This window comes from Homarus americanus, unplaced genomic scaffold, assembly GCF_018991925.1.
Source record: "Homarus americanus isolate GMGI-L3 unplaced genomic scaffold, GMGI_Hamer_2.0 scaffold41366, whole genome shotgun sequence".
Classification (NCBI taxonomy): Eukaryota; Metazoa; Arthropoda; class Malacostraca; order Decapoda; family Nephropidae; genus Homarus; species Homarus americanus.
In genome coordinates, this window is record NW_024723541.1 from 7,500,557 (window position 1) to 7,523,787 (window position 23,231).

General features: G+C 52.8%; 1 protein-coding gene across 4 annotated transcripts in view; it reads left to right on the forward strand.

The window, feature by feature from the left end:
• The window catches only part of LOC121863618 (mucin-17-like), a 160,230-nt gene that overhangs the window by 120,907 nt on the left and 16,092 nt on the right, over nt 1-23,231 (forward strand). For all 4 annotated transcript variants that reach the window (XM_042362356.1, XM_042362358.1, XM_042362359.1 and 1 more), the window contains one exon: nt 22,507-22,828. In XM_042362356.1, coding sequence (XP_042218290.1) covers nt 22,507-22,828 — 322 coding nt within the window. The remainder of the gene's footprint in view (nt 1-22,506; nt 22,829-23,231) is intronic.

The window sequence follows — 23,231 nt, forward strand, 5'->3', positions numbered from 1 at the left end:
CAAGTGTTGGCGGTACAGCAAGTGTGGCGGTACAGTAAGTGTGGCGGTACAGTAAGTGTGGCGGTACAGCAAGTGTGGCGGTACAGTAAAGTGTGGCGGTACAGCAGAAGTGTGGCGGTACAGCAAGTGTGGTGGTACAGCAAGTGTGACGGTACAGTAAGTGTGGCGGTACAGCAAGTGTGGCGGCACAGCAAGTGTGGCGGTACAACAAGTGGCGGTACAACAAGTGTGGCGGTACAGCAAGTGTGGCGGTACAGTAAGTGTGGCGGTACAGTAAGTGTGGCGGTACAGCAAGTGTGGCGGCACAGAGTGTGGTGGTACAACAAGTGTGGTGGTACAGCAAGTGTGACGGTACAGTAAGTGTGGCGGTACAGCAAGTGTGGCGGTACAGCAAGTGTGGTGGTACAACAAGTGTGGTGGTACAGCAAGTGTGGCGGTACAGCAAGTGTGGTGGTACAACAAGTGTGGTGGTACAGCAAGTGTGACGGTACAGTAAGTGTGGCGGTACAACAAGTGTGGCGGTACAGCAAGTGTGGCGGTACAGTAAGTGTGACGGTACAGTAAGTGTGGCGGTACAGTGTGGCAGTACAACAAGTGTGACGGTGCAGCAAGTGTGAGGGTACAGTAAGTGTGGCGGTACAGTAAGTGTGGCGGCACAGCAAGTGTGGCGTACAACAAGTGTGGCGGTACAACAAGTGTGGCGGTACAGCAAGTGTGGCGGTACAGTAAGTGTGACGGTACAGTAAGTTTGGCGGTACAGCAAGTGTGGTGGTACAACAAGTGTGGTGGTACAGCAAGTGTGACGGTACAGTAAGTGTGGCGGTACAGCAGTGGCGGCACAGCAAGTGTGGCAGTACAACAAGTGTGGCGGTACAACAAGTGTGGCGGTACAGCAAGTGTGGCGGTACAGTAAGTGTGGCGGTACAGTAAGTGTGGCGGTACAGCAAGTGTGGCGGCACAGCAAGTGTGGTGGTACAACAAAGTGTGGTGGTACAGCAAGTGTGACGGTACAGTAAGTGTGGCGGTACAGTAAGTGTGGCGGTACAGCAAGTGTGGCGGCACAGCAAGTGTGTGGTACAACAAGTGTGGCGGTACAGCAAGTGTGGCGGTACAGTAAGTGTGACGGTACAGTAAGTGTGGCGGTACAACAAGTGTGGCGGTACAAGTGTGACGGTGCAGCAAGTGTGAGGGTACAGTAAGTGTGGCGGTACAGTAAGTGTGGCGGCACAGCAAGTGTGGCGGTACAACAAGTGTGGCGGTACAACAAGTGTGGCGGTACAGCAAGTGTGGCGGTACAGTAAGTGTGACGGTACAGTAAGTGTGGCGGTACAACAAGTGTGGCGGTACAACAAGTGTGACGGTGCAGCACGTGTGAGGGTACAGTAAGTGTGGCGGTACAGTAAGTGTGGCGGCACAGCAAGTGTGGCGGCACAGCAAGTCGGTACAGCAAAGTGTGGCGGTACAGCAAGTGTGGCGGTACAGTAAGTGTGACGGTACAGTAAGTGTGGCGGTACAACAAGTGTGGCGGTACAACAAGTGGCGGTACAGCAAGTGTGGTGGTACAGCAAGGTGGTGGTACAGCAAGTGTGGCGGTACAGCAAGTGTGGTGATACAGCAAGTGTGATGGTACGAGAAGTGGGGTGTGACGGTGCAGCAAGTGTGAGGTACAGTAAGTGTGGCGGTACAACAAGTGTGGCGGTACAACAAGTGTGGCGGTACAGCAAGTGTGGCGGCACAGCAAGTGTGGCGGTACAGCAAGTGTGACGGTACAGTAAGTGTGGTGGTACAACAAGTGTGGCGGTACAACAAGTGTGACGGTACAGCAAGTGTGGTGGTACAGCCAATGTGGCGGTACAACAAGTGTGGTGGTACAACAAGTGTGGTGGTACAGCAAGTGTGGCGGTACAACAAGTGTGGCGGTACAGCAAGTGTGGCGGTACAACAAGTGTGGTGGTACAACAAGTGTGGTGGTACAGCAAGTGTGGCGGTACAACAAGTGTGGCGGTACAGTAAGTGTGGCGGTACAACAAGTGTGGCGGTACAACAAGTGTGGCGAGTACGCAAGTGTGGTGGTACAGCCAGTGTGGCGGTACAACAAGTGTGGTGGTACAACAAATTGTGGTGGTACAGCAGGTGTGGCGGCACAGCAAGTGTGGCGGTACAGCAGAGTGTGGTACAGCAAGTGTGGGTGGTACAGCCAGTGTGGCGGTACAACAAGTGTAGGTGGTACAACAAGTGTGGTGGTACAGCAAGTGTGGCGGTACAACAAGTGTGGCGGGTACAGTAAGTGTGGCGGTACAACAAGTGTGGCGGTACAACAAGTGTGGCGGTACAGCAAGTGTGGTGGTACAGCCAGTGTGGCGGTACAACAAGTGTGGTGGTACAACAAGTGTGGTGGTACAGCAAGTGTGGCGGCACAGCAAGTGTGGCGGTACAGCAAGTGTGGCGGTACAGCAAGTATGGCGGTACAGCAAGTGGCGTACAGCAAGTGTGGCGGTACAGCAAGTGTGGCGGTACAGCCAGTGTGGCGGTACAGCAAGTGTGGCGGTACAGCAAGTGTCGTGGTACAGCCAGTGTGGCGGTACAGCAAGTGTAGTGGTACAACAAATGTGGCGGTACAGCAAGTGTGGCACAGCAAGTGTGGCGGTACAGCAAGTGTGGCGGTACAGCAAGTGTGGCAGTACAGCAAGTGTGGCGGAACAGCAAGTGTGGCGGTACAACAAGTGTGGCGGTACACAGCAAGTGTGGTGGTACAACAAATGTGGCGGTACAGCAAGTGTGGCAGTACAGCAAGTGTGGTGGTACAACAAGTGTGGCGGTACAGTAAGTGTGGCGGTACAACAAGTGTCGCGGTTACAGCAAGTGTGGTGGTACAGCCAGTGTGGCGGTACAGCAAGTGTGGTGGTACAGCAAATGTGGTGGTACAGCCAGTGTGTACAGCAAGTGTGGCGGTACAGCAAGTGTGGCGGTACAACAAGTGTGGCGGTACAGCAAGTGTGGTGGTACAGCCAGTGTGGTGGTACAACAAGTGTGGCGGTACAACAAGTGTGGCAGTACAGCAAGTGTGGCGGTACAACAAGTGTGGCAGTACAGCAAGTGTGGCGGTACAGCAAGTGTGGTGGTACAACAAGTGTGGTGGTACAACAAGTGTGGTGGTACAACAAGTGTGGCGGAACAGCAAGTGGTGGTACAACAAGTGTGGTGGTACAACAAGTGTGGTGGTACAACAAGTGTGGCAGTACAGCAAGTGTGGTGGTACAGCAAGTGTGGTGGTACAGCCAGTGTGGCGGTACAGCAAGTGTGGTGGTACAGCAAGTGTGGTGGTACAACAAGTGTGGCGGTACAGCAAGTGTGGTGGTACAACAAGTGTGGCGGTACAGCAAGTGTGGCGGTACAGCAAGTGTGGCGGTACAACAAGTGTGGTGGTACAACAAGTGTGGCGGTACAGCAAGTGTGGTGGTACAGCAAGTGTGGCGGTACAGCAAGTGTGGTGGTACAGCAAGTGTGGTGGTACAACAAGTGTGGCGGTACAGCAAGTGTGGTGGTACAGCCAGTGTGGCGGTACAGCAGAGTGTGGTGGTACAGCAAGTGTGGCGGTACAGCAAGTGTGGCAGTACAGCAGATGTGGCGGTACAGCAAGTGTGGCGGTACAGCAAGTGTGGCAGCACAGCCAGTGTGGCGGTACAGCAAGTGTGGCGGTGCAGCAAGTGTGCCAGTACAGCCAGTGTGGTGGTACAACAAGTGTGGGTACAACAAGTGTGGCGGTACAACAAGTGTGGCGGTACAGCAAGTGTGGCGGTAACAACAAGTGTGGCGGTACAGCAAGTGTGGCAGTAGCAAGTGTGGCGGTACAGCAAGTGTGGCAGTACAGCAAGTGTGGTGGTACAACAAGTGTGGTGGTACAACAAGTGTGGCGGTACAGCAAGTGTGGCGGTACAGCAAGTGTGGTGGTACAACAAGTGTGGCGGTACAGCAAGTGTGGTGGTACAACAAGTGTGGTGGTACAGCAAGTGTGGCGGTACAGCAAGTGTGGCGGTACAGCAATGTGGTGGTACAACAAGTGTGGCGGTACAACAAGTGTGGCGGTACAGCAAGTGTGGCGGCACAGCAAGTGTTGGCGGTACAGCAAGTGCTGACGGTACAGTAGGTGTGGTGGTACAACAAGTGTGGCGGTACAACAAGTGTGACGGTACAGCAAGTGTGGTGGTACAGCCAATGTGGCGGTACAACAAGTGTGGTGGTACAACAAGTGTGGTGGTACAGCAAGTGTGGCGGTACAACAAGTGTGGCGGTACAGCAAGTGTGGCGGTACAACAAGTGTGGTGGTACAACAAGTGTGGTGTTACAGCAAGTGTGGCGGTACAACAGAATTGGCGGTACAGTAAGTGTGGCGGTACAACAAGTGTGGCGGTACAACAAGTGTGGCAGTACAACAAGTGTGGCGGTACAGCAAGTGTGGTGGTACAGCCAGTGTGGCGGTACAACAAGTGTGGTGGTACAACAAGTGTGGTGAAAGCAAGTGTGGCGGCACAGCAAGTGTGGCGGTACAGCAAGTGTGGTAGGTACAGCCAGTGTGGCGGTACAACAAGTGTGTGGTAACAACAAGTGTGGTGGTACAGCAAGTGTGGCGGTACAACAAGTGTGGCGGTACAGTAAGTGTGGCGGTACAACAAGTGTGGCAGTACAACAAGTGTGGCGGTACAGCAAGTGTGGTGGTACAGCCAGTGTGGCGGTACAACAAGTGTGGTGGTACAACAAGTGTGGTGGTACAGCAAGTGTGGCGGCACAGCAAGTGTGGCGGTACAGCAAGTGTGGCGGTACAGCAAGTGTGGCGGTACAGCAAGTGGCGGTACAGCAAGTGTGGCGGTACAGCCAGTGTGGCAGTACAGCAAGTGTGGCAGGTACAGCCAGTGTGTTACAGTAAGTGTGGCGGTACAACAAGTGTGGCAGTACAGCAAGTGTGGTGGTACAGCAAGTGTGGTGGTACAACAAGTGTGGCGGTACAGTAAGTGTGGCGGTACAACAAGTGTGGCGGTACAGCAAGTGTGGTGGTACAGCCAGTGTGGCGGTACAGCAAGTGTAGTGGTACAACAAATGTGGCGGTACAGCAAGTGTGGCAGTACAGCAAGTGTGGCGGTACAGCAAGTGTGGCGGCACAGCAAGTGTGGCAGTACAGCAAGTGTGGCGGTACAGCAAGTGTGGCGGTACAACAAGTGTGGCAGTAGCAGCAAGTGTGGTGGTACAACAAATGTGGCGGTACAGCAAGTGTGGCAGTACAGCAGTGTGGTGGTACAACAAGTGTGGCGGTACAGTAAGTGTGGCGGTACAACAAGTGTCGCGGTACAGCAAGTGTGGTGGTACAGCCAGTGTGGCGGTACAGCAAATGTGGTGGTACAGCCGTGGTGTGGAATTACAGCAAGTGTGGCGGTACAGCAAGTGTGGCGGTACAGCAAGTGTGGCGGTACAACAAGTGTGGCGGTACAGCAAGTGTGGTGGTACAGCCAGTGTGGTGGTACAACAATGTGGCGGTACAACAAGTGTGGCGGTACAGCAAGTGTGGCGGTACAACAAGTGTGGCGGTACAGCAAGTGTGGTGGTACAACAAGTGTGGTGGTACAACAAGTGTGGTGGTACAGCCAAGTGTGGCGGTACAGCAAAGTGTGGCAGGTACAGCAAGTGTGGTGGTATCAACAAGTGTGGCGGTACAGCAAGTGTGGTGGTACAGCAAGTGTGGTGGTACAGCCAGTGTGGCGGTACAGCAAGTGTGGTGGTACAGCAAGTGTGGTGGTACAACAAGTGTGGCGGTACAGCAGAGTGTGGTGGTACAGCCAGTGTGGCGGTACAGCAAGTGTGGTGGTACAGCAAGTGTGGCGGTACAGCAAGTGTGGCAGTACAGCATATGTGGCGGTACAGCAAGTGTGGCGGTACAGCAAGTGTGAGACAGCCAGTGTGGCAGGTACAGCAAGTGTGGCAGTACAGCAAGTGTGGCGGTACAGCCAGTGTGGCGGGTACAGCCAGTGTGGCTATTCAACAAAGTGTGGCAGTACAGCAGGTGTGCGGCATTACAGCAAGTGTGGCGGTACAGCAAGGTGTGGCGGCACAGCAAGTGTGGCAGGTATGCGTGGCGGTACAGCAGGTGTGGCGGTACAGCCAGTGTGGCAGTACAGCCAGTGTGGCGGTACAGCAGGTGTGGCGGTACAGCAAGTGTGGCGGTACAGCAAGTGTGGCGGTACAGCAAGTGTGGTACGCAGATGTGGCACAACAAGTGTGGCGGTACAACAAATGTGGCAGTACAGCAAGTGTGGCGGTACAGCAGGTGTGGTGGTACAGCAAGTGTGGTGGTACAGCAAGTGTGGCGGTACAGCAGGTGTGGCGGTACAGCAGGTGTGGCAGTACAGCCAGTGTGGCAGTACAGCCAGTGTGGCGAGCAACCAGTGTGGCGGTACAGCAAGTGTGGCAGTACAGCAGGTGTGGCAGTACAGCAGGTGTGCGGTACAGTAAGTGTGGCAGTACAGCAAGTGTGGCGGTACAGCCAGTGTGGCAGGTACAGCCAGTGTGGCCGGTACAGCCAGTGTGGCGGTACAGCAAGTGTGGCGGTACAGCCAGTGTGGCAATACAGCAAGTGTGGCAGTACAGCAAGTGTGGCAGTACAGCAAGTGTGGCAGTACAGCAAAGTGTGGCAGTACAGCAAGTGTGGCAGTACAGCAGGTGTGGTGGTACAACAAGTGTGGCAGTACAGCAAGTGTGGCAATTACAGCAAGTGTGGCAATTACAGCAGGTGTGGCAGTACAGCAGGTGTGGCGGTACAGCAGGTGTGGCAGTACAGCAGGTGTGGCAGTACAGCAAGTGTGGCAGTACAGGAAGTGTGGCAGTACAGCAGTGTGGCGGTACAGCAGGTGTGGCGTAAGTGTGTGGCAGTACAGCAAGTGTGGTGGTACAGCCAGTGTGGCGGTACAACAAGTGTGGTGGTACAACAAGTGTGGTGGTACAGCAAGTGTGGCGGTACAACAAGTGTGGCGGTACAGTAAGTGTGGCGGTACAACAAGTGTGGCAGTACAACAAGTGTGGCGGTACAGCAAGTGGTGGTACAGCCAGTGTGGCAGTACAACAAGTGTGGTATACAACAAGTGTGGTGTGGTACAGCAAGTGTGGCGACAACAAGTGTGGCGGTACAGCAGGTGTGGCGGTACAGCAAGTGTGGCGGTACAGCAGTGGCGGTACAACAAGTGTGGCAGTACAGCCAGTGTGGCAGTACAACAAGTGTGGCGGTACAGCCAGTGTGCGCGGTACAGTAAATTAATGGCAGTACAACAAGTGTGGCGGTACAGCAAGTGTGGTGTACAGCAAGTGTGGTGGCTACAACAAGTGTGGCGGTACAGTAAGTGTGGCAGTACAACAAATTGTGGCGGTACAGCAAGTGTGGTGGCGCCAGTGTGGCGGTACAGCAAGTGTAGTGGTACAACAAATGTGGCGGTACAACAAGTGTGGCAATTACAGCAAATTAATGGCGGGCCACAGCAAAGTGTGGCGGTACAGCAAGTGTGGCAGTACAGCAAGTGTGGCGGTACAGCAAGTGTGGCGGTACAACAAGTGTGGCGGTACAGCAAGTGTGGTAGTGGTACAACAAATGTGGCGTGGGTGTGGCAGTACAGCAAGTGTGGTGGTACAACAAGTGTGGCAGTACAGTAAGTGGCGGTACAACAAGTGTCGCGGTGTACAGCAAGTGTGGTGGTACAGCCAGTGTGGCGGTACAGCAAATGTGGTGGTACAGCCAGTGTGGCGGTACAGCAAGTGTGGCGAGTACAGCAAGTGTGGCAGGTACAACAAGTGTGGCGGTACAGCAAGTGTGGTGAAAGGTACAGCCAGTGTGGTGAGTACAACAAGTGTGGCGGTACAACAAGTGTGGCGGTACAGCAAGTGTGGCGGTACAACAAGTGTGGCGGTACAGCAAGTGTGGTGGTACAACAAGTGTGGTGGTACAACAAGTGTGGTGGTACAGCAAGTGTGGCGGTACAGCAAGTGTGGCGGTACAGCAAGTGTGGTGGTACAACAAGTGTGGCGGTACAGCAAGTGTGGTGGTACAGCAAGTGTGGTGGTACAGCCAGTGTGGCGGTACAGCAAGTGTGGTGGTACAGCAAGTGTGGTGTTACAACAAGTGTGGCGGTAGCAAGTGTGGTGGTACAGCCAGTGTGGCGTACAGCAAGTGTGGTGGTACAGCAAGTGTGGCGGTGGCAAGTGTGGCAGTACAGCATATGTGGCGGTACAGCAAGTGTGGCGGTACAGCAGAGTGGCAGTACAGCCAGTGTGGCAGTAACAAGTGTGGCAGTACAGCAAGTGTGGCGACACAGACCAGTGTGTACAGCCAGTGTGGCGGTACAACAAGTGTGGCAGTACAGCAGGTGTGGCAGTACAGCAAGTGTGGCGGTACAGCAAGTGTGGCGGCACAGCAAGTGTGGCGTACAGCAAGTGTGGCGGTACAGCAGGTGTGGCAGTACAGCCAGTGTGCGGATTACAGCCAGTGTGGCAGTACAGCAGGTATTTGTACAGCAAGTGTGGCGGTACAGCAATTATGGCGGTACAGCAATGTGTGGCGGTACAGCAAGTGTGGCGGTACAGCAAGTGTGGCGGTGACAACAAGTGTGGCAGTACAGCAAGTGTGGCGGTACAGCAGGTGTGGTGGTACAGCAAGTGTGGTGGTACAGCAAGTGTGGCGGTACAGCAGGTGTGGCGGTACAGCAGGTGTGGCAGTACAGCCAGTGTGGCGGTACAGCCGGTGTGGCGGTACAGCCAGTGTGGCGGTACAGCAAGTGTGGCAGTACAGCAGGTGTGGCGGTACAGCAGGTGTGGCGGTACAGTAAGTGTGGCGGTACAGCAAGTGGCGGTACAGCCAGTGTGTGTACAGCCAGTGTGGCGGTACAGCCAGTGTGGCAGTACAGCAAGTGTGGCGGTACAGCAAGTGTGGCGGTACAGCCAGTGTGGCAGTACAGCAAAGTGTGGCAGTACAGCAGGGTGTGGCAGTACAGCAAGTGTGGCAGTACAGCAAGTGTGGCAGTACAGCAGGTGTGGTGGTACACAGGTGTGGCAGTACAGCAAGTGTGACAGTACAGCAAGTGTGGCAGTACAGCGGGTGGCAGTACAGCGGGTGTGGCGGTACAGCAGGTGTGGCGGTACAGCAGGTGTGGCGGTACAGCAGGTGTGGCGGTACAGCAAGTGTGGCAGTACAGGAAGTGTGGCAGTACAGCAAGTGTGGCAGTACACAGCAAGTGTGGCAGTACAGGTGTGGCGTACAGCAGGTGTGGCAGTACAGCAAGTGTGCGGTACAGCAAGTGTGGTGGTACAGCCAGTGTGGCGGTACAGCAAGATGTGGCATATTACAGCAGGTGTGGCGGTACAGCAGGTGTGGCTGTACAACAAGTGTGGCAGATACAACAAGTGTGGCAGTACAGCAAAGTGTGGCAGTACAGCAAGTGTGGCAGTACGGCAAGTGTGGCGGTACAGCAGGTGTGGCGGTACAGCAAGTGTGGTGGTACAGCGTGTGGTGGTACAGCCAGTTTAGGGGTACAGCCAGTGTGGCGCTACAGCCAGTATAGCGGTACAGCCAGTGTGGTGAATTGCAACCAGTTTGGCGGTACGCAAAAGTGTGGCAGTACAGCCAGTGTGGCGTACAGCCAGTGTGGCGATTCAGCCAGTGTGGCGGTACAGCCAGTGTGGCGGTACAGCCAGTGTGGCGGTACAGCCAGTGTGGCGGTACAGCAAAGTGTGGCGGTACAGCAGGTGTGGCAGTACAGCAAGTGTGGCGGTACAGCAGGTGTGGCGGTACAGCAGGTGTGGCGTTACAGCCAGTGGGGCGGTACAGCAAGTGTGGCGGTACAGCAGGTGTGGCGGTACAGCCAGTGTGGCAGTACAGCAAGTGTGTGATACAGCAGGTGTGGCGGTACAGCAAGTGTGGCGGTACAGCAAAAGTGTGGCGACAGCAAGTGTGGAATATAGCCGGTGTGGCGGTACAGCCAGTGTGGCGGATACAGCCAGTGTGGCGGACAGCAAGTGTGGCAGTACAGCCAGTGTGGCGGTACAGCCAGTGTGGCGGTACAGCCAGTGTGGCAGTAGCAAGTGTGGCGGTACAGTAGGTGTGGCGGTACAGCAGGTGTGGCGGTACTGCCAGTGTGGCGGTACAGCAAGTGTGGCAGTACAGCAGGTGTGGCGGTACAGCAAGTGGCAGTACAGCAGGTGTGGCGGTACAGCAGGTGTGGCGGTACAGCAAGTGTGGTGGTACAGCAAGTGTGGCGGTACAGCAAGTGTGGCGGTACAGCCAGTGTGGCGGTACAGCAGATGTGGCGAACAGCAAGTGTGGCAGTACAGCCAGTGTGGCGGTACAGCCAGTGTGGTGAGTACAGCCAGTGTGGCGGTACAGCAAGTGTGGCGGTACAGTAGGTGTGGCGGTACAGCAGGTGTGGCAGTACAGCCAGTGTGGCGGTACAGCAAGTGTGGCGGTACAGCAGGTGTGGCGGTACAGCAAGTGTGGCAGTACAGCAGGTGTGGCGGTACAGCAGGTGTGGCGGTACAGCAAGTGTGGCGGTACAGCCAGTGTGGTGGTACAGCAGGTGTGGCGGTACAGCCAGTGTGGCGAGTACAGCCAGTGTGGCGGTACAGCAGGTGTGGCGGTACAGCAAGTGTGGCGGTACAGCAGCAAGTGTGGTGGTACAGCAAGTGTGGCAGTACAGCAAGGTGTGGCAGTACAGCAGGTGTGTGGCGGTACAGCAAGTGTGGCAGTACAGCAAGTTGGTGTACAGAGTGTGGGGTACAGCAAGTGTGGCAGTACAGCAGGTGTGGCGGTACAGCAGGTGTGGCGGTACAGCCAGTGTGGCAGTACAGCCAGTGTGGTGGTTACAGCCAGTGTGGCGGTACAGCCAGTGTGGCGGTACAGCAAGTGTGGCAGTACAGCAGGTGTGGCGGTACAGCAAGTGGCAGTACAGCAGGTGTGCGGTACCCTCAGCCAGTGTGCAGTACAGCCAGTGTGGCGTTACAGCAAGTGTGGCGGTACAGCAAGTGTGGCGGGTAGCCAGTGTCGTACAGCCAGTGTGGCGGTACAGCCAGTGTTGCAGTACAGCCAGTGTGGCGGTACAGCCAGTGTGGCAGTACAGCAGGTGTGGCGGTACAGCCAGTGTGGCGGTACAGCCAGTGTGGCAGTACAGCAGGTGTGGCGGTACAGCCAGTGTGGCAGTACAGCAAGTGTGGCAGTACAGCAGGTGTGGCGGACAGCAGGTGTGCGGTACAGCAAGTGTGGCGGTACATCCAGGGTGTGGCGGTACAGCAAGTGTGGCGGTACAGCCAGTGTGGCGTACAGCCAGTGTGTATACAGCCGGGCGGTACAGCAGTGTGGCAGTACAGCAGGTGTGGCGGTACAGCAGGTGGCGGCACAGCCAGTGTGGCGGTACAGCCAGTGTGGCGGTACAGCCAGTGTGGCGGTACAGCAAGTGTGGCAGTACAGCAGGTGGCGGTACAGCCAGTGTGGCGGTACAGCCGGTGTGGCGTACAGCCAGTGTGGCGGTACAGCAAGTGTGGCGAGGTACATGTGGCGGTACAGCCAGTGTGTGTACAGCCAGTGGCGAAAGCAGCCAGTGTGGCGGTACAGCCGTGTGGCGGACAGCCAGTGTGGCAGCCAGCAGGTGTGGCGGTACAGCCGGTGTGGCGGTACAGCAGGTGTGGCAGTACAGCCAGTGTGGCGACACAGCAGGTGTGGCGGTACAGCAGGTGTGGCGGTACAGCCAGTGTGGCGGTACAGCCAGTGGCGGTACAGCCGGTGTGGCGGTACGGCAAATTGGTACAGCAGGTGTGGCGGTACAGCAGGTGTGTGCAGCCAGTGTGGCGGTACAGCCAGTGTGGTGGTACGGCCAGTGTCGGCGGTACGGCGGTGTGGCGGTACAGGGTGTGGCGGTACGGCAGGTGTGTACAGCAAGTGTGGCAGTACAGCAGGTGTGGCGGTACAGCAGGTGTGGCGGTACAGCCAGTGTTGCGGTACAGCCAGTGTGGCGTACAGCCAGTGTGGCGTACAGCCAGTGTGGCGGTACAGCCAGTGTGGCGGTACAGCCAGTGTGGCGGTACAGCAGTGTGGCGGTACAGCCGGTGTGGCAGTACAGCCGGTGTGGCGGTACAGCCAGTGTGGCGGTACAGCCAGTGTGGCGGTACAGCAGGGTGTGGCGGTACAGCAGGTGGCGGTACGCTGGCGGTGTTGCAGCCGGTGGCGGTACAGCCAGTGTGGCAGTACAGCCAGTGTGGTACAGCCAGTGTGGCGAGCACAGCCAGTGTGGCGTACGGTGTGGCAGTACAGCAAGTGTGGCAGTACAGCCGGTGTGGCGGTACAGCCAGTGTGGCGGCACAGCCAGTGTGGCGAACAGCAAGTGTGGTGGTACAGCAGGTGTGGCGGTACAGCAAGTGTGGCGGTACAGCCAGTGTGGCGGTACAGCCAGTGTGGCGGTACAGCCAGTGTGGCGGTACAGCAAGTGTCTCCGAGTATGAAACAGGTACAGCAATCAACCTGACACATTTCATCACTTAGCTACACGCTTTAATGGCCGCCTTTGTTCTCTGTAGGGCAACCTCAGAGTGGTTGAACACACACACACACACATACACATTATAAACCAAGTACAGTGCACACCTGTCTCCCAATGATGCCACCATCACTACATCGACTATTACCGTCATTACCCTCACTGCCGCCCACCACAACTACTACTATCACTACCACCACAGCCATGATACACACACACATACATTCATTTTGATGTAAAGTCACCTCTCCTGTTGAACCACGAACCCCAGGATTCAGACTCGTGAACCCGAAACAACAGACACTACTGATACATTATTCTATCCGTGGATGCTTCGGATTAACTAGTCTGAATCTCGAACAGACTTTATGAGTTGACTGCACGTGTGTGTTTTGTTTGTGTATATATGTAAACCTCCATGTGCGTGTGTGTTTTAGTCACAGATGTTAACGTTAGGTGAGAGAACGGGGTTGAGGCAGACATAATTATTAAATGTTGACTCAGTACAGGTGTGATGAGGTCCACACTTGTACTGCTGCTAGGTGTTCCTCCCACACACACACCTGGTGCTCGGGGAAGGTGAGGCATTGATTTTGTACCATATAAAACAAAGTGTCAGTGTTTTGTGTCTTTCCGTCTGTATTAAGTATATTCTGTCATACACATTATATTAGTAAATAGTATTGTGTGTATTCTGCTATACGTAGAGTACTGGCGGGGTGTGTCTCGTGTGGTATTTCAGATCGTTTGGACAGGATAAGACAGGGAGCTGACGGGCTGTTTTCTCCCCTCCCCCTCCCTCATATATGTGTGTGTGTGTGTTGTTGTTGTGTGTGTGTGTGTATATATATATAATATCTATCATCGTTCACCTACTCCTTGTAAATATTGCAAATTTTCAGGAGAGAATTTATCTTGGTGTTTTGCAGTAGACATCAGTGTGCAAAATGTTCTAAAAAATGCTCTGTCAGTCCCCGTGTGTCAGTCCCCCGTGTTTCAGTCCCCCGTGTGGTCCTGTGTTTCAGTCCCCCGTGTGTCAATCCCCGGTGTGTCAATCCCCGTTTATCAGTCCCTAATCTCCCAGTCCCCCGTGGTGTCAGTTCCCCGTGTCTCAGTCCCCATGTGTCAGTCCCCGTGTATGTCCCCGTGTATCAGTCCCTGAGTGTCAGTTCCCAATGTCTCAATCTCCATGAGTCAATCCCCTACGTCTCAGTCGTGTGTCACTCCCCCAATGTCTCAGTCCCCGTGTGTCACTCCCCATGTCTCAGTCCCCCTGTGTCCTCCCCAATGTCTCAGTCCCCGTGTGTCACTCCCCAATGTCTCAGTCCCGTGTCCTCCCAATGTCTCAGTCCCCGTGTGTCCTCCCCATGTCTCAGTCCCCGTGTGTCACTCCCCAATGTCTCAGTCCCCGTGTGTCACTCCCAATGTCTCAGTCCCCGTGTGTCACTCCAATGTCTCAGTCCCCCGTGTGTCACTCCCAATGTCTCAGTCCCCCGTGTGTCACTCCCCAATCTCAGTCCCCCGTGTCACTCCCCAATCTCAGTCCCCGTGTGTCACTCCCCATGTCTCAGTCCCCGTGTGTCACTCCCCATGTCTCAGTCCCCGTGTGTCCACTCCCCAATGTCTCAGTCCCCGTGTGTCACTCCATGTCTCAGTCCCCGTGTGTCACTCCCCAATGTCTCAGTCCCATGCCCTCCCATGTCTCAGTCCCCGTGTGTCACTCCCCAATGTCTCAGTCCCCGTGTGTCACTCCCATGTCTCAGTCCCCGTGTGTCCTCCCCAATGTCTCAGTCCCCCGTGTGTCACTCCCCAATGTCTCAGTCCCCGTGTGTCACTCCCCAATGTCTCAGTCCCCATGTCACTCCCCAATGTCTCAGTCCCCGTGTGTCACTCCAATGTCTCAGTCCCCCGTGTGTCACTCCCCCAATGTCTCAGTCCCCGTGTGTCCTCCCCATGTCTCAGTCCCCCGTGTGTCACTCCCCATGTCTCAGTCCCCGTGTGTCACTCCCCCAATGTCTCAGTCCCCGTGTGTCACTCCCCAATGTCTCAGTCCCCGTGTGTCACTCCCCAATGTCTCAGTCCCCGTGTCCTCCCCAATGTCTCAGTCCCCGTGTGTCCTCCCCAATGTCTCGTCCCCCGTGTCACTCCCCAATGTCTCAGTCCCATGTCCTCCCCAATGTCTCAGTCCCCCGTGTCCTCCCCCCATGTCTCAGTCCCCCGTGTGTCCTCCCCATGTCAGTCCCCGTGTCACTCCCAATGTCTCAGTCCCCGTGTGTCACTCCCCAATGTCTCAGTCCCCTGTGTCCTCCCCAATCTCAGTCCCCGTGTCACTCCCAATGTCTCAGTCCCCGTGTGTCACTCCCCAATGTCTCAGTCCCCGTGTGTCACTCCCCATGTCTCAGTCCCCCGTGTGTCACTCCCCAATGTCTCAGTCCCCGTGTCCTCCCCATGTCTCATCCCCGTGTGTCACTCCCAATGTCTCAGTCCCCTGTCCTCTCAATGTCTCAGTCCCCGTATGTCACTCTCCAATGTCTCAGTCCCCGTGTGTCTCCCAATGTCTCAGTCCCCCGTGTGTCACTCTCCAATGTCTCAGTCCCCGTGTGTCACTCCCCAATGTCAGTCCCCGTGTGTCACTCCCCAATGTCTCAGTCCCCCCGTGTGTCACTCCCCAATGTCTCAGTCCCCCGTGTGTCACTCCAATGTCTCAGTCCCCGTGTGTCACTCCCCAATGTCTCAGTCCCCGTGTGTCACTCTCAATTCTCACCCGTCTCAATGTCTCAGTCCCCCGTGTGTCCTCCCAATGTCTCAGTCCCCGTGTGTCACTCCCCAATGTCTCAGTCCCCGTGTGTCCTCCCCAATGTCTCAGTCCCCCGTTGTCACTCCCCAATGTCTCAGTCCCCGTGTGTCACTCCCCAATGTCTCAGTCCCCCGTGTGTCACTCCCCATGTCTCAGTCCCCGTGTGTCCTCCCCAATGTCTCAGTCCCCGTATGTCACTCAATTCTCAGTCCCCTGTGTCACTCCCCAATGTCTCAGTCCCGTGTGTCACCCCAATGTCTCAGTCCCCCGTGTGTCACTCTCCAATGTCTCAGTCCCCGTGTGTCACTCTCCAATGTCTCAGTCCCCCGTGTCACTCCCAATGTCTCAGTCCCCGTGTGTACTCCCCAATGTCTCAGTCCCCGTGTTATCCTCCCCAATGTCTCAGTCCCCTGTGTCACTCCCCAATGTCTCAGTCCCCCGTGTGTCCTCCCCAATGTCTCAGTCCCCGTGTCACTCCCCAATGTCTCAGTCCCCGTGTGTCACTCCCAATGTCTCAGTCCCCGTGTCTCTCCAATGTCTCAGTCCCCGTGTGTCACTCCCCAATGTCTCAGTCCCCGTGTGTCACTCCCCAATGTCTCAGTCCCGTGTGTCACTCCCCAATGTCTCAGTCCCCGTGTGTCACTCCCATCTCAGTCCCCGTGTGTCACTCCCCAATGTCTCAGTCCCCGTGTGTCACTCCCATCCAGTCCCCGTCACTCCCCATCGTCTCAGTCCCCTGTGTGTCACTCCCAATGTCTCAGTCCCCGTGTGTCACTCCCAATGTCTCAGTCCCTGTGTCACTCCCCAATGTCTCAGTCCCCCGTGTGTCACCCCCATGTCTCAGTCCCCGTGTGTCACTCCCCAATGTCTCAGTCCCCTGTGTCACCCCCAATGTCTCAGTCCCCGTATGTCACTCCCCATGTCTCAGTCCCCTGTGTCACTCCCCAATGTCTCAGTCCCCGTGTGTCACTCCCCAATGTCTCAGTCCCCGTATGTCACTCCCCAATGTCTCAGTCCCCCGTGTCACTCCCAATGTCTCAGTCCCCCGTGTGTCACCCCCATCGTCCCAGTCCCCGTGTGTCACTCCCCAATGTCTCAGTCCCCCTGTGTCACTCCCCAATGTCTCAGTCCCCGTGTGTCACTCCCCATGTCTCAGTCCCCCGTATGTCACTCCCCAATGTCTCAGTCCCCGTATGTCACTCCCAATGTCTCAGTCCCCGTGTCACCCCCCAATGTCTCAGTCCCCTGTGTCACTCCCCAATGTCTCAGTCCCCGTATGTCACTCCCCAATGTCTCAGTCCCCGTGTGTCACTCCCACGTCTCCAGTCCCCGTGTGTCACTCCCCAATGTCTCAGTCCCCGTATGTCACTCCCCAATGTCTCAGTCCCCGTGTGTCACTCCCCAATGTCTCAGTCCCCGTGTGTCACTCCTCAATGTCCCAGTCCCCTGTATGTCACTCCCCATGTCTCAGTCCCCCGTATGTCACTCCCCAATGTCCTCAGTCCCCCGTGTGTCACTCCCCCAATGTCTCAGTCCCTGTGTCACTCCCCAATGTCTCAGTCCCCCGTATGTCACTCCCCAATGTCTCAGTCCCCGTATGTCACTCCCCACTGTCTCAGTCCCCGTATGTCACTCCCCAATGTCTCAGTCCCCTGTGTCACTCCTCATCGCCCCAGTCCCTCTCACCCCAATGTCTCAGTCCCCTGTGTGTCACTCCCCATGTCTCAGTCCCCGTGTGTCACTCCCCACTGTCTCAGTCCCCGTGTGTCACTCCCAATGTCTCAGTCCCCTGTGTCACCCCCCATGTCTCAGTCCCCCGTGTGTCACCTCCCCAATGTCCTCAATCCCCGTGTCACTCCCCAATGTCTCAGTCCCCTGTGTGTCACTTCCAATGTCTCACAAAAGCAAACAAAACTAATTTAGCTGATCTTGTTACTGAAGACCTATTTAGGCCATCCATCTACCTTACATTGCCAACCCTGTTATCCGCCAAATTAGAAGAATTAATGATGGTGATCTAAAAAGTTTAGCAGTATTAACAATTGAAGTAAACAGCATTTTTGGACGTGTGTGTGGCAACTACCGCGGGATCTCGCTGTTTTCCTTAGCTGGCAAGATTATTGCCCGAGTCCTCCTGAACAGACTTCTTCCCCCCAGAATCTCAATGTGGTTTTAGACCATCACGTGGCACCACTGACATGATCTTCGCTGCCTGCCAAATACAGGAAAAGTGCAGAGAACATCGTCGTGACCTGTACGGGGCTTTCATCGACCTAACCAAGGCCTTCGACTCGGTCAGCAGGGAAGCCCTCTGGTGGACCCTCAGCCGTTTTGGCTGCCCCCTCCCCAAATTCATCGCCATTATGAGGCAACTCCACGATGGTATGAACGGCAGTGTCTTGCACAACGGCACCCAGTCTGAGTTCTTTCCTATCCAAACGGGGGTTAAACAAGGGTGTGTACTGGCACCAACTCTCTTTTCCATTTTCTTGGCTGCCTTCCTTACTCGTGCCAGTGCCAATTTAGCCAGTGGGGTGGACATTGAGTACTGGGTGAAGAGTCTTTTCAACATAAGACGACTCCAGGCAAGAACAAAGGTGTCGGCAGCTTCCATTACCTCATTCTTGTTGCTCACACTGAATGCTATCTACAGATCCTGAGCACTTGCGTATCTACTTATGCACACTTCGGCCTTGAGGTGAATGTACGTAAGACTCAGATTCTCTTTCAGCCTGCCCCTGGTTCAGCCACGCCTCCATCATCCACCCAGCTTAACGGTACTACCCTCTCTAATGTTACTCACTTTCGGTATCTCGGCTCCCACCTGTCCACCACTGCGGACATCGATGAAGAGATTCAGCATCGGATCAGATGTGCATCTCAAGCCTTTGGCAGACTCCGAAATCGTATCTTCAGCTGTAGGGAGCTGAAATTATCTACAAAGTTAGACGTATATCGAGCAGTGTTCCTCCCCACCTTTCTATATGGCAGCGAGACATGGGGTCACATACAGGAGGCACCTCAAGGCACTTGAAAACTTTCACCAACGTAGTCTACGCTCCATCCTCCGAGTTCGTTGGGAAGACAAGAGAACAAATGCCAGTATTCTTGCTGACACCAGCTGTAGGAGCATCGAGGCTACCATTATCCATGAACAACTACGCTGGACTGGCCATGTAACCTGCGTGGACGATAGTAGACTGCCAAAGCAACTGCTTTACAGTCACCAAACGAATAGTAAACGTAACGCCGGCAGGCAACTGAAAAGGTATAAGGATAGTCTTAAGACAAACCTGAGAAAGTGCCAAATCGACCCCTTCACCTGGGAGACGATTACTCCACATCGTAACGCTTGGAGGAGCACCGCACGAGAAGGTGTGAATACTTTCGAGTTAGTCCGACTGCAAACCGAGGCAAACAAGCGCCAACGCCGGAAAGACGCTGCCACTGCCCCTCCCGCACTCGATGCAGCCCTCCACATGTGCAACATCTGTGAACATCTCTGCCGGTCCCGTATCGACCTCTTTTGTCAAAACTCACGAATGAAGGTGACATCCCTATTGACTCATCATTGTTTCATAGCTGGATGATCGTCATACTCGATTCCGAGTGACAGCAAAGTAGTAGTAGTAGTGGTGTGTGTGTGTGTGTGTGTGTGTGTGTGTGTGTGTGTGTGTGTCAGAGAGAGAGAAATTCTAAATAATCTGGACTCTTGTTAGAAGAGCTTGTCATATCCTGTTATATAATCAACTACTAAGTTCACCTCCGGCCTCTCACTACATATATACCAAGTCTATTTCGTAAGTCAAGCGAGTGTGTTATATATGACGAAAGAATCCAAGAATTTAGAAGTATATCGGCACGTTATAAGGAATATCGACCACCGGACTAAAATTTTATCCAGTATCGTTCTTTTGGTTTAAAATTTTTGATTGAACGGCCCATTTATTCGATATTGACAGAAGACGAGTAATTATTATATTTTGAGAGAAAAGGTGACCGATTTATGAGAAGTATTCCGTAAAAAAAAAATCCTCGCGTCTTTCATGTCTACTTTGACGTATTGACAACAAATGGTACTGTTTGACGGAGCTGGAGCAAGGGAGAGCGACCATCTTTGTTTGCTGCTGTACTGGACGACCCGGAACTCTGGTGCTGAGAGATTGGTTTACTGTATATTTACATGTATCTAAAGGATCATGAAAAAAATGGATCATCTAAAGATTAACCACCCCAGGTTATATCACCTTAAGATTACCCCTCCTTACGTTAACCTAACCTAACATCCTTCCCCCAGGTAGTGTTAGGGGTTTTAATTAGCAGGTAAAATAAGCTGGGGGAGTACTATTCTTCAGGTGATAAAAAAAAATAATAAAAAATATAAAAGTTTTGAACACTTTAGTAGTTACGTCGAAGCTCCAGTGTGAGTGAGATCTCGTCTGGCCAGGTAAGGCAGGGTATCCGAGGCTTTACAAAGTTTACCTGAGAGACAGACTTATAAACCAACAAGTGACGGCACCTCTTATCACCCTGGGTTATCCCATTACTTGTAGGACTTGATGAAATAAATACCAGAGAAGACGTGGTTATGTAATAGTCAACAAGTGTGATGTGGTCATAATTATGGGTTATGTGTGTATTGTCTCTGTACATTATTTCCAAAGCAACTCAATCCTCTTTTGCCTGGCCTGTCATGGTTGCTAGGTGGAACTTGGGTCAATTTTAATGTTATATTGACGTAATGTTTCTTTTACACCCAGAGTAAGTTAGAGATGTTCTCACGTCCCCAGAAAGAGATAGAAAAAAATTCTTCCATGAATATCGAAATACTGGTAACTGTTTTGTTTTGTTTTCGGATCTAAACTGGGTGACCGTCGGGAAAGTCCTCACCTCCGTATCCTGTTACTCTCTCCCAATACTACTTACTTCCTGGGTACGAACACCCTGTTGTTGACTCTTGGATAAACAGAATGTTGATAATTAAATAATAGAGCCATTAAAAAAAAGGTTGCTTCATCCGGTGTTTTGTCATACAGCTTTTGTATTGTTGTTATCTTGTAATAACCGTCGTCTGTACCTATTATAATAAAGATAATAATAATACTACAGACAATGCAGGTACAAGTATATTCAGTTCATCATATGTATGGCCATATGGACAACGCAGGTATAAGGTGTACATAGACCCTGGAGGTATACAGTTTCGAATAGTAAACAGTATGACAATTCGACCAAAGATGCCGACTATGTCACTATTATAACTACTACAGCTTAATCTACCACGTCACGATTTATCTTTAACACACGTTGCTCAAATTAGTTTAATGTGTTTTTATATGTTTTACTAGTTACTTTATATTATTACTACATAGGTAATTATTGTACCTGAAGTTAGGAGGTGTGTCCCGTTTGTACCTGAAGTTAAAGAGTTGTTCCGTTTGTACCTGAAGTTAGGAGTTGTGTACCGTTTGTATCTGAAGTTAGGTGTTGTGTACCGTTTGTACCTGAAGTTAAGAGTTGTTCCGTTTGTACCTGAAGTTAAAGAGTTGTTCCGTTTGTACCTGAAGTTAAAGAGTTGTTCCGTTTGTACCTGAAGTTAGGAGTTGTTTACCGTTTGTACCTGAAGTTAAAGAGTTGTTCCGTTTGTACCTGAAGTTAAAGAGTTGTTCCGTTTGTACCTGAAGTTAGGAGTTGTGTACCGTTTGTATCTGAAGTTAGGTGTTGTGTACCGTTTGTACCTGAAGTTAGGAGTTGTTTACCGTTTGTACCTGAAGTTCGGAGGTGTGTACCGTTTGTACCTGAAGTTAGGAGTTGTGTACCGTTTGTACCTGAAGTTAGGAGTTGTGTACCGTTTGTACCTGAAGTTAGGAGTTGTTTACCGTTTGTACCTGAAGTTCGGAGGTGTGTACCGTTTGTACCTGAAGTTAGGAGTTGTGTACCGTTTGTATCTGAAGTTAGGAGTTGTTTACCGTTTGTACCTGAAGTTCGGAGGTGTGTACCGTTTGTACCTGAAGTTCGGAGTTGTGTACCGTTTGTACCTCTTGGACGAAAGAGATCGTAATGGTGTTTGTACTTGGGAAACAGTACTGATCAATTGATATATTAGTAGTAGTAGCTTGTTATTATTATTATTATTATTATTGTTGTTTTTATTATTATTATTAGTTGCCAGTTTCCGTTGCTTGGCTGCTTCATACAGTGCTTGCCGCCGGCCTGCTCTACATGTGACGTTCTATAGTATAGTGGTTCAAACCTTCAGTATGTTGGTGTCAGTGTGAGTCTGTGGCAATGTAGAGGAGAGCCACTGACTAGATTGTGTGGTGATGCTTGTCTCTCTTGGTCAAGTTTATCCCATCCTGAGATTAAGTTCACACACACACACACACACACACACACACACACATTATCACTGGTATATCACAAAGGAGAATGAGGAAATCCTGCTTGTGTGGTTTTATTTATTAGCTACCAGTCTATACGTGGCTCTTCAAGATGTTTTGATAAGACAGTACAAATCTCAAGCACTTATTTCCCGTTAGAGTCTTTTTCCTGTGGGGTTTATCGGCGATATTAGAACCACAAGACTATACCACTACCTGTGAGTTTTATATGAAGTAAGATAATTGACATAGAGAGAGAGAGAGAGAGAGAGAGAGAGAGAGAGAGAGAGAGAGAGAGAGAGCACTACAGTTCATACCTGCAAATGATCTCTGTTTAATGCCCCTGACCTGACCTCTACTTTAATGCCTCCTGTCCTGACCTCTACTTTAATGCCTCCTGTCCTGACCTCTACTTTAATGCCTCCTGTCCTGACCTCTACTTTAATGCCTCCTGTCCTGACCTGATTTGATTTTTTCTGAGAATCGAATCGTGACCTTATTTCTTTTGACCTGACCTGACCTCACCTCTACTAACTCCCCACGAGCTTATTTCTCCAGCATCCACTCGAAACTCTGACTTTGTATCACCTGACCTGACCTATAACACCCCATGACCTTGCCATAGTTCACATGACTTATCCCTCAGCCGATTTTTTTTGGGGGGGTTATTTCACATTTCATTGAATTAAGTCGCCGCCATTCATGTCGGTGCCCTTGATGTGATCCACAATTATGACCTACGTGTGCCTTTGTCTGACTCTGTTGTGTGACGTTTCAGGAGACAGCGTGAGCAAGTCGAGGGCGCTGCAGGAGGCACAACAGCGGCGGGAGGTGCTAAACGAGGAGGAGAGGGGACGTCGGCTGGCTCAGGAGATCAAGGGGTTCAACTGGCTGGAGCAGAAGATCAAAAACGGATCACTACTCTCTCCCGGGTCCTCCTCCACCCCCTCCACCCCAACCACACCCAGAGACCCGCCTGGGCTGATCTCCAAGACGCCCTTCACCTCCTCGCTGTCCTCAGACCCGCCCACCCCCTCCTCCGCTCCCCCGTTTCCTTCCTTGTCCAGGAAGAGGGAGGAAGAGGAACCAAGGAGATGCTCGTGAGTATACCGTGTTGATGTTGGTGGTACAGTAGATGATGCTGTGATGCCTTTACTGTACTGTATGTTTTTAGAGGATGAGAGAGAGTGGGGGTGAATGTTCTATGTTGTATTAAAGAGAGGGAGAGAGAAAGAATTGTTCTCTTGTTCTTTTAGAGAGAATTATTCTTCTGTTCTTTTAGAGAGAGAATTGTTCTTCTGTTCTTGTAGAGATTGAGGATTGTACATCTGTTCAGCATGTATATAACACAGCAAGTATACAGTTCAGCATGTGAACCAGAAGCTTACCTTTACTGGGTATACTGTATACCTCTTACTCACACCTGAAGGTAGAATTGTAGTGGCTGCCCTACGTCAGCCCTAGAGACACCCATGGGTGAATTGTTTTAAGGTGTAGAAGTTG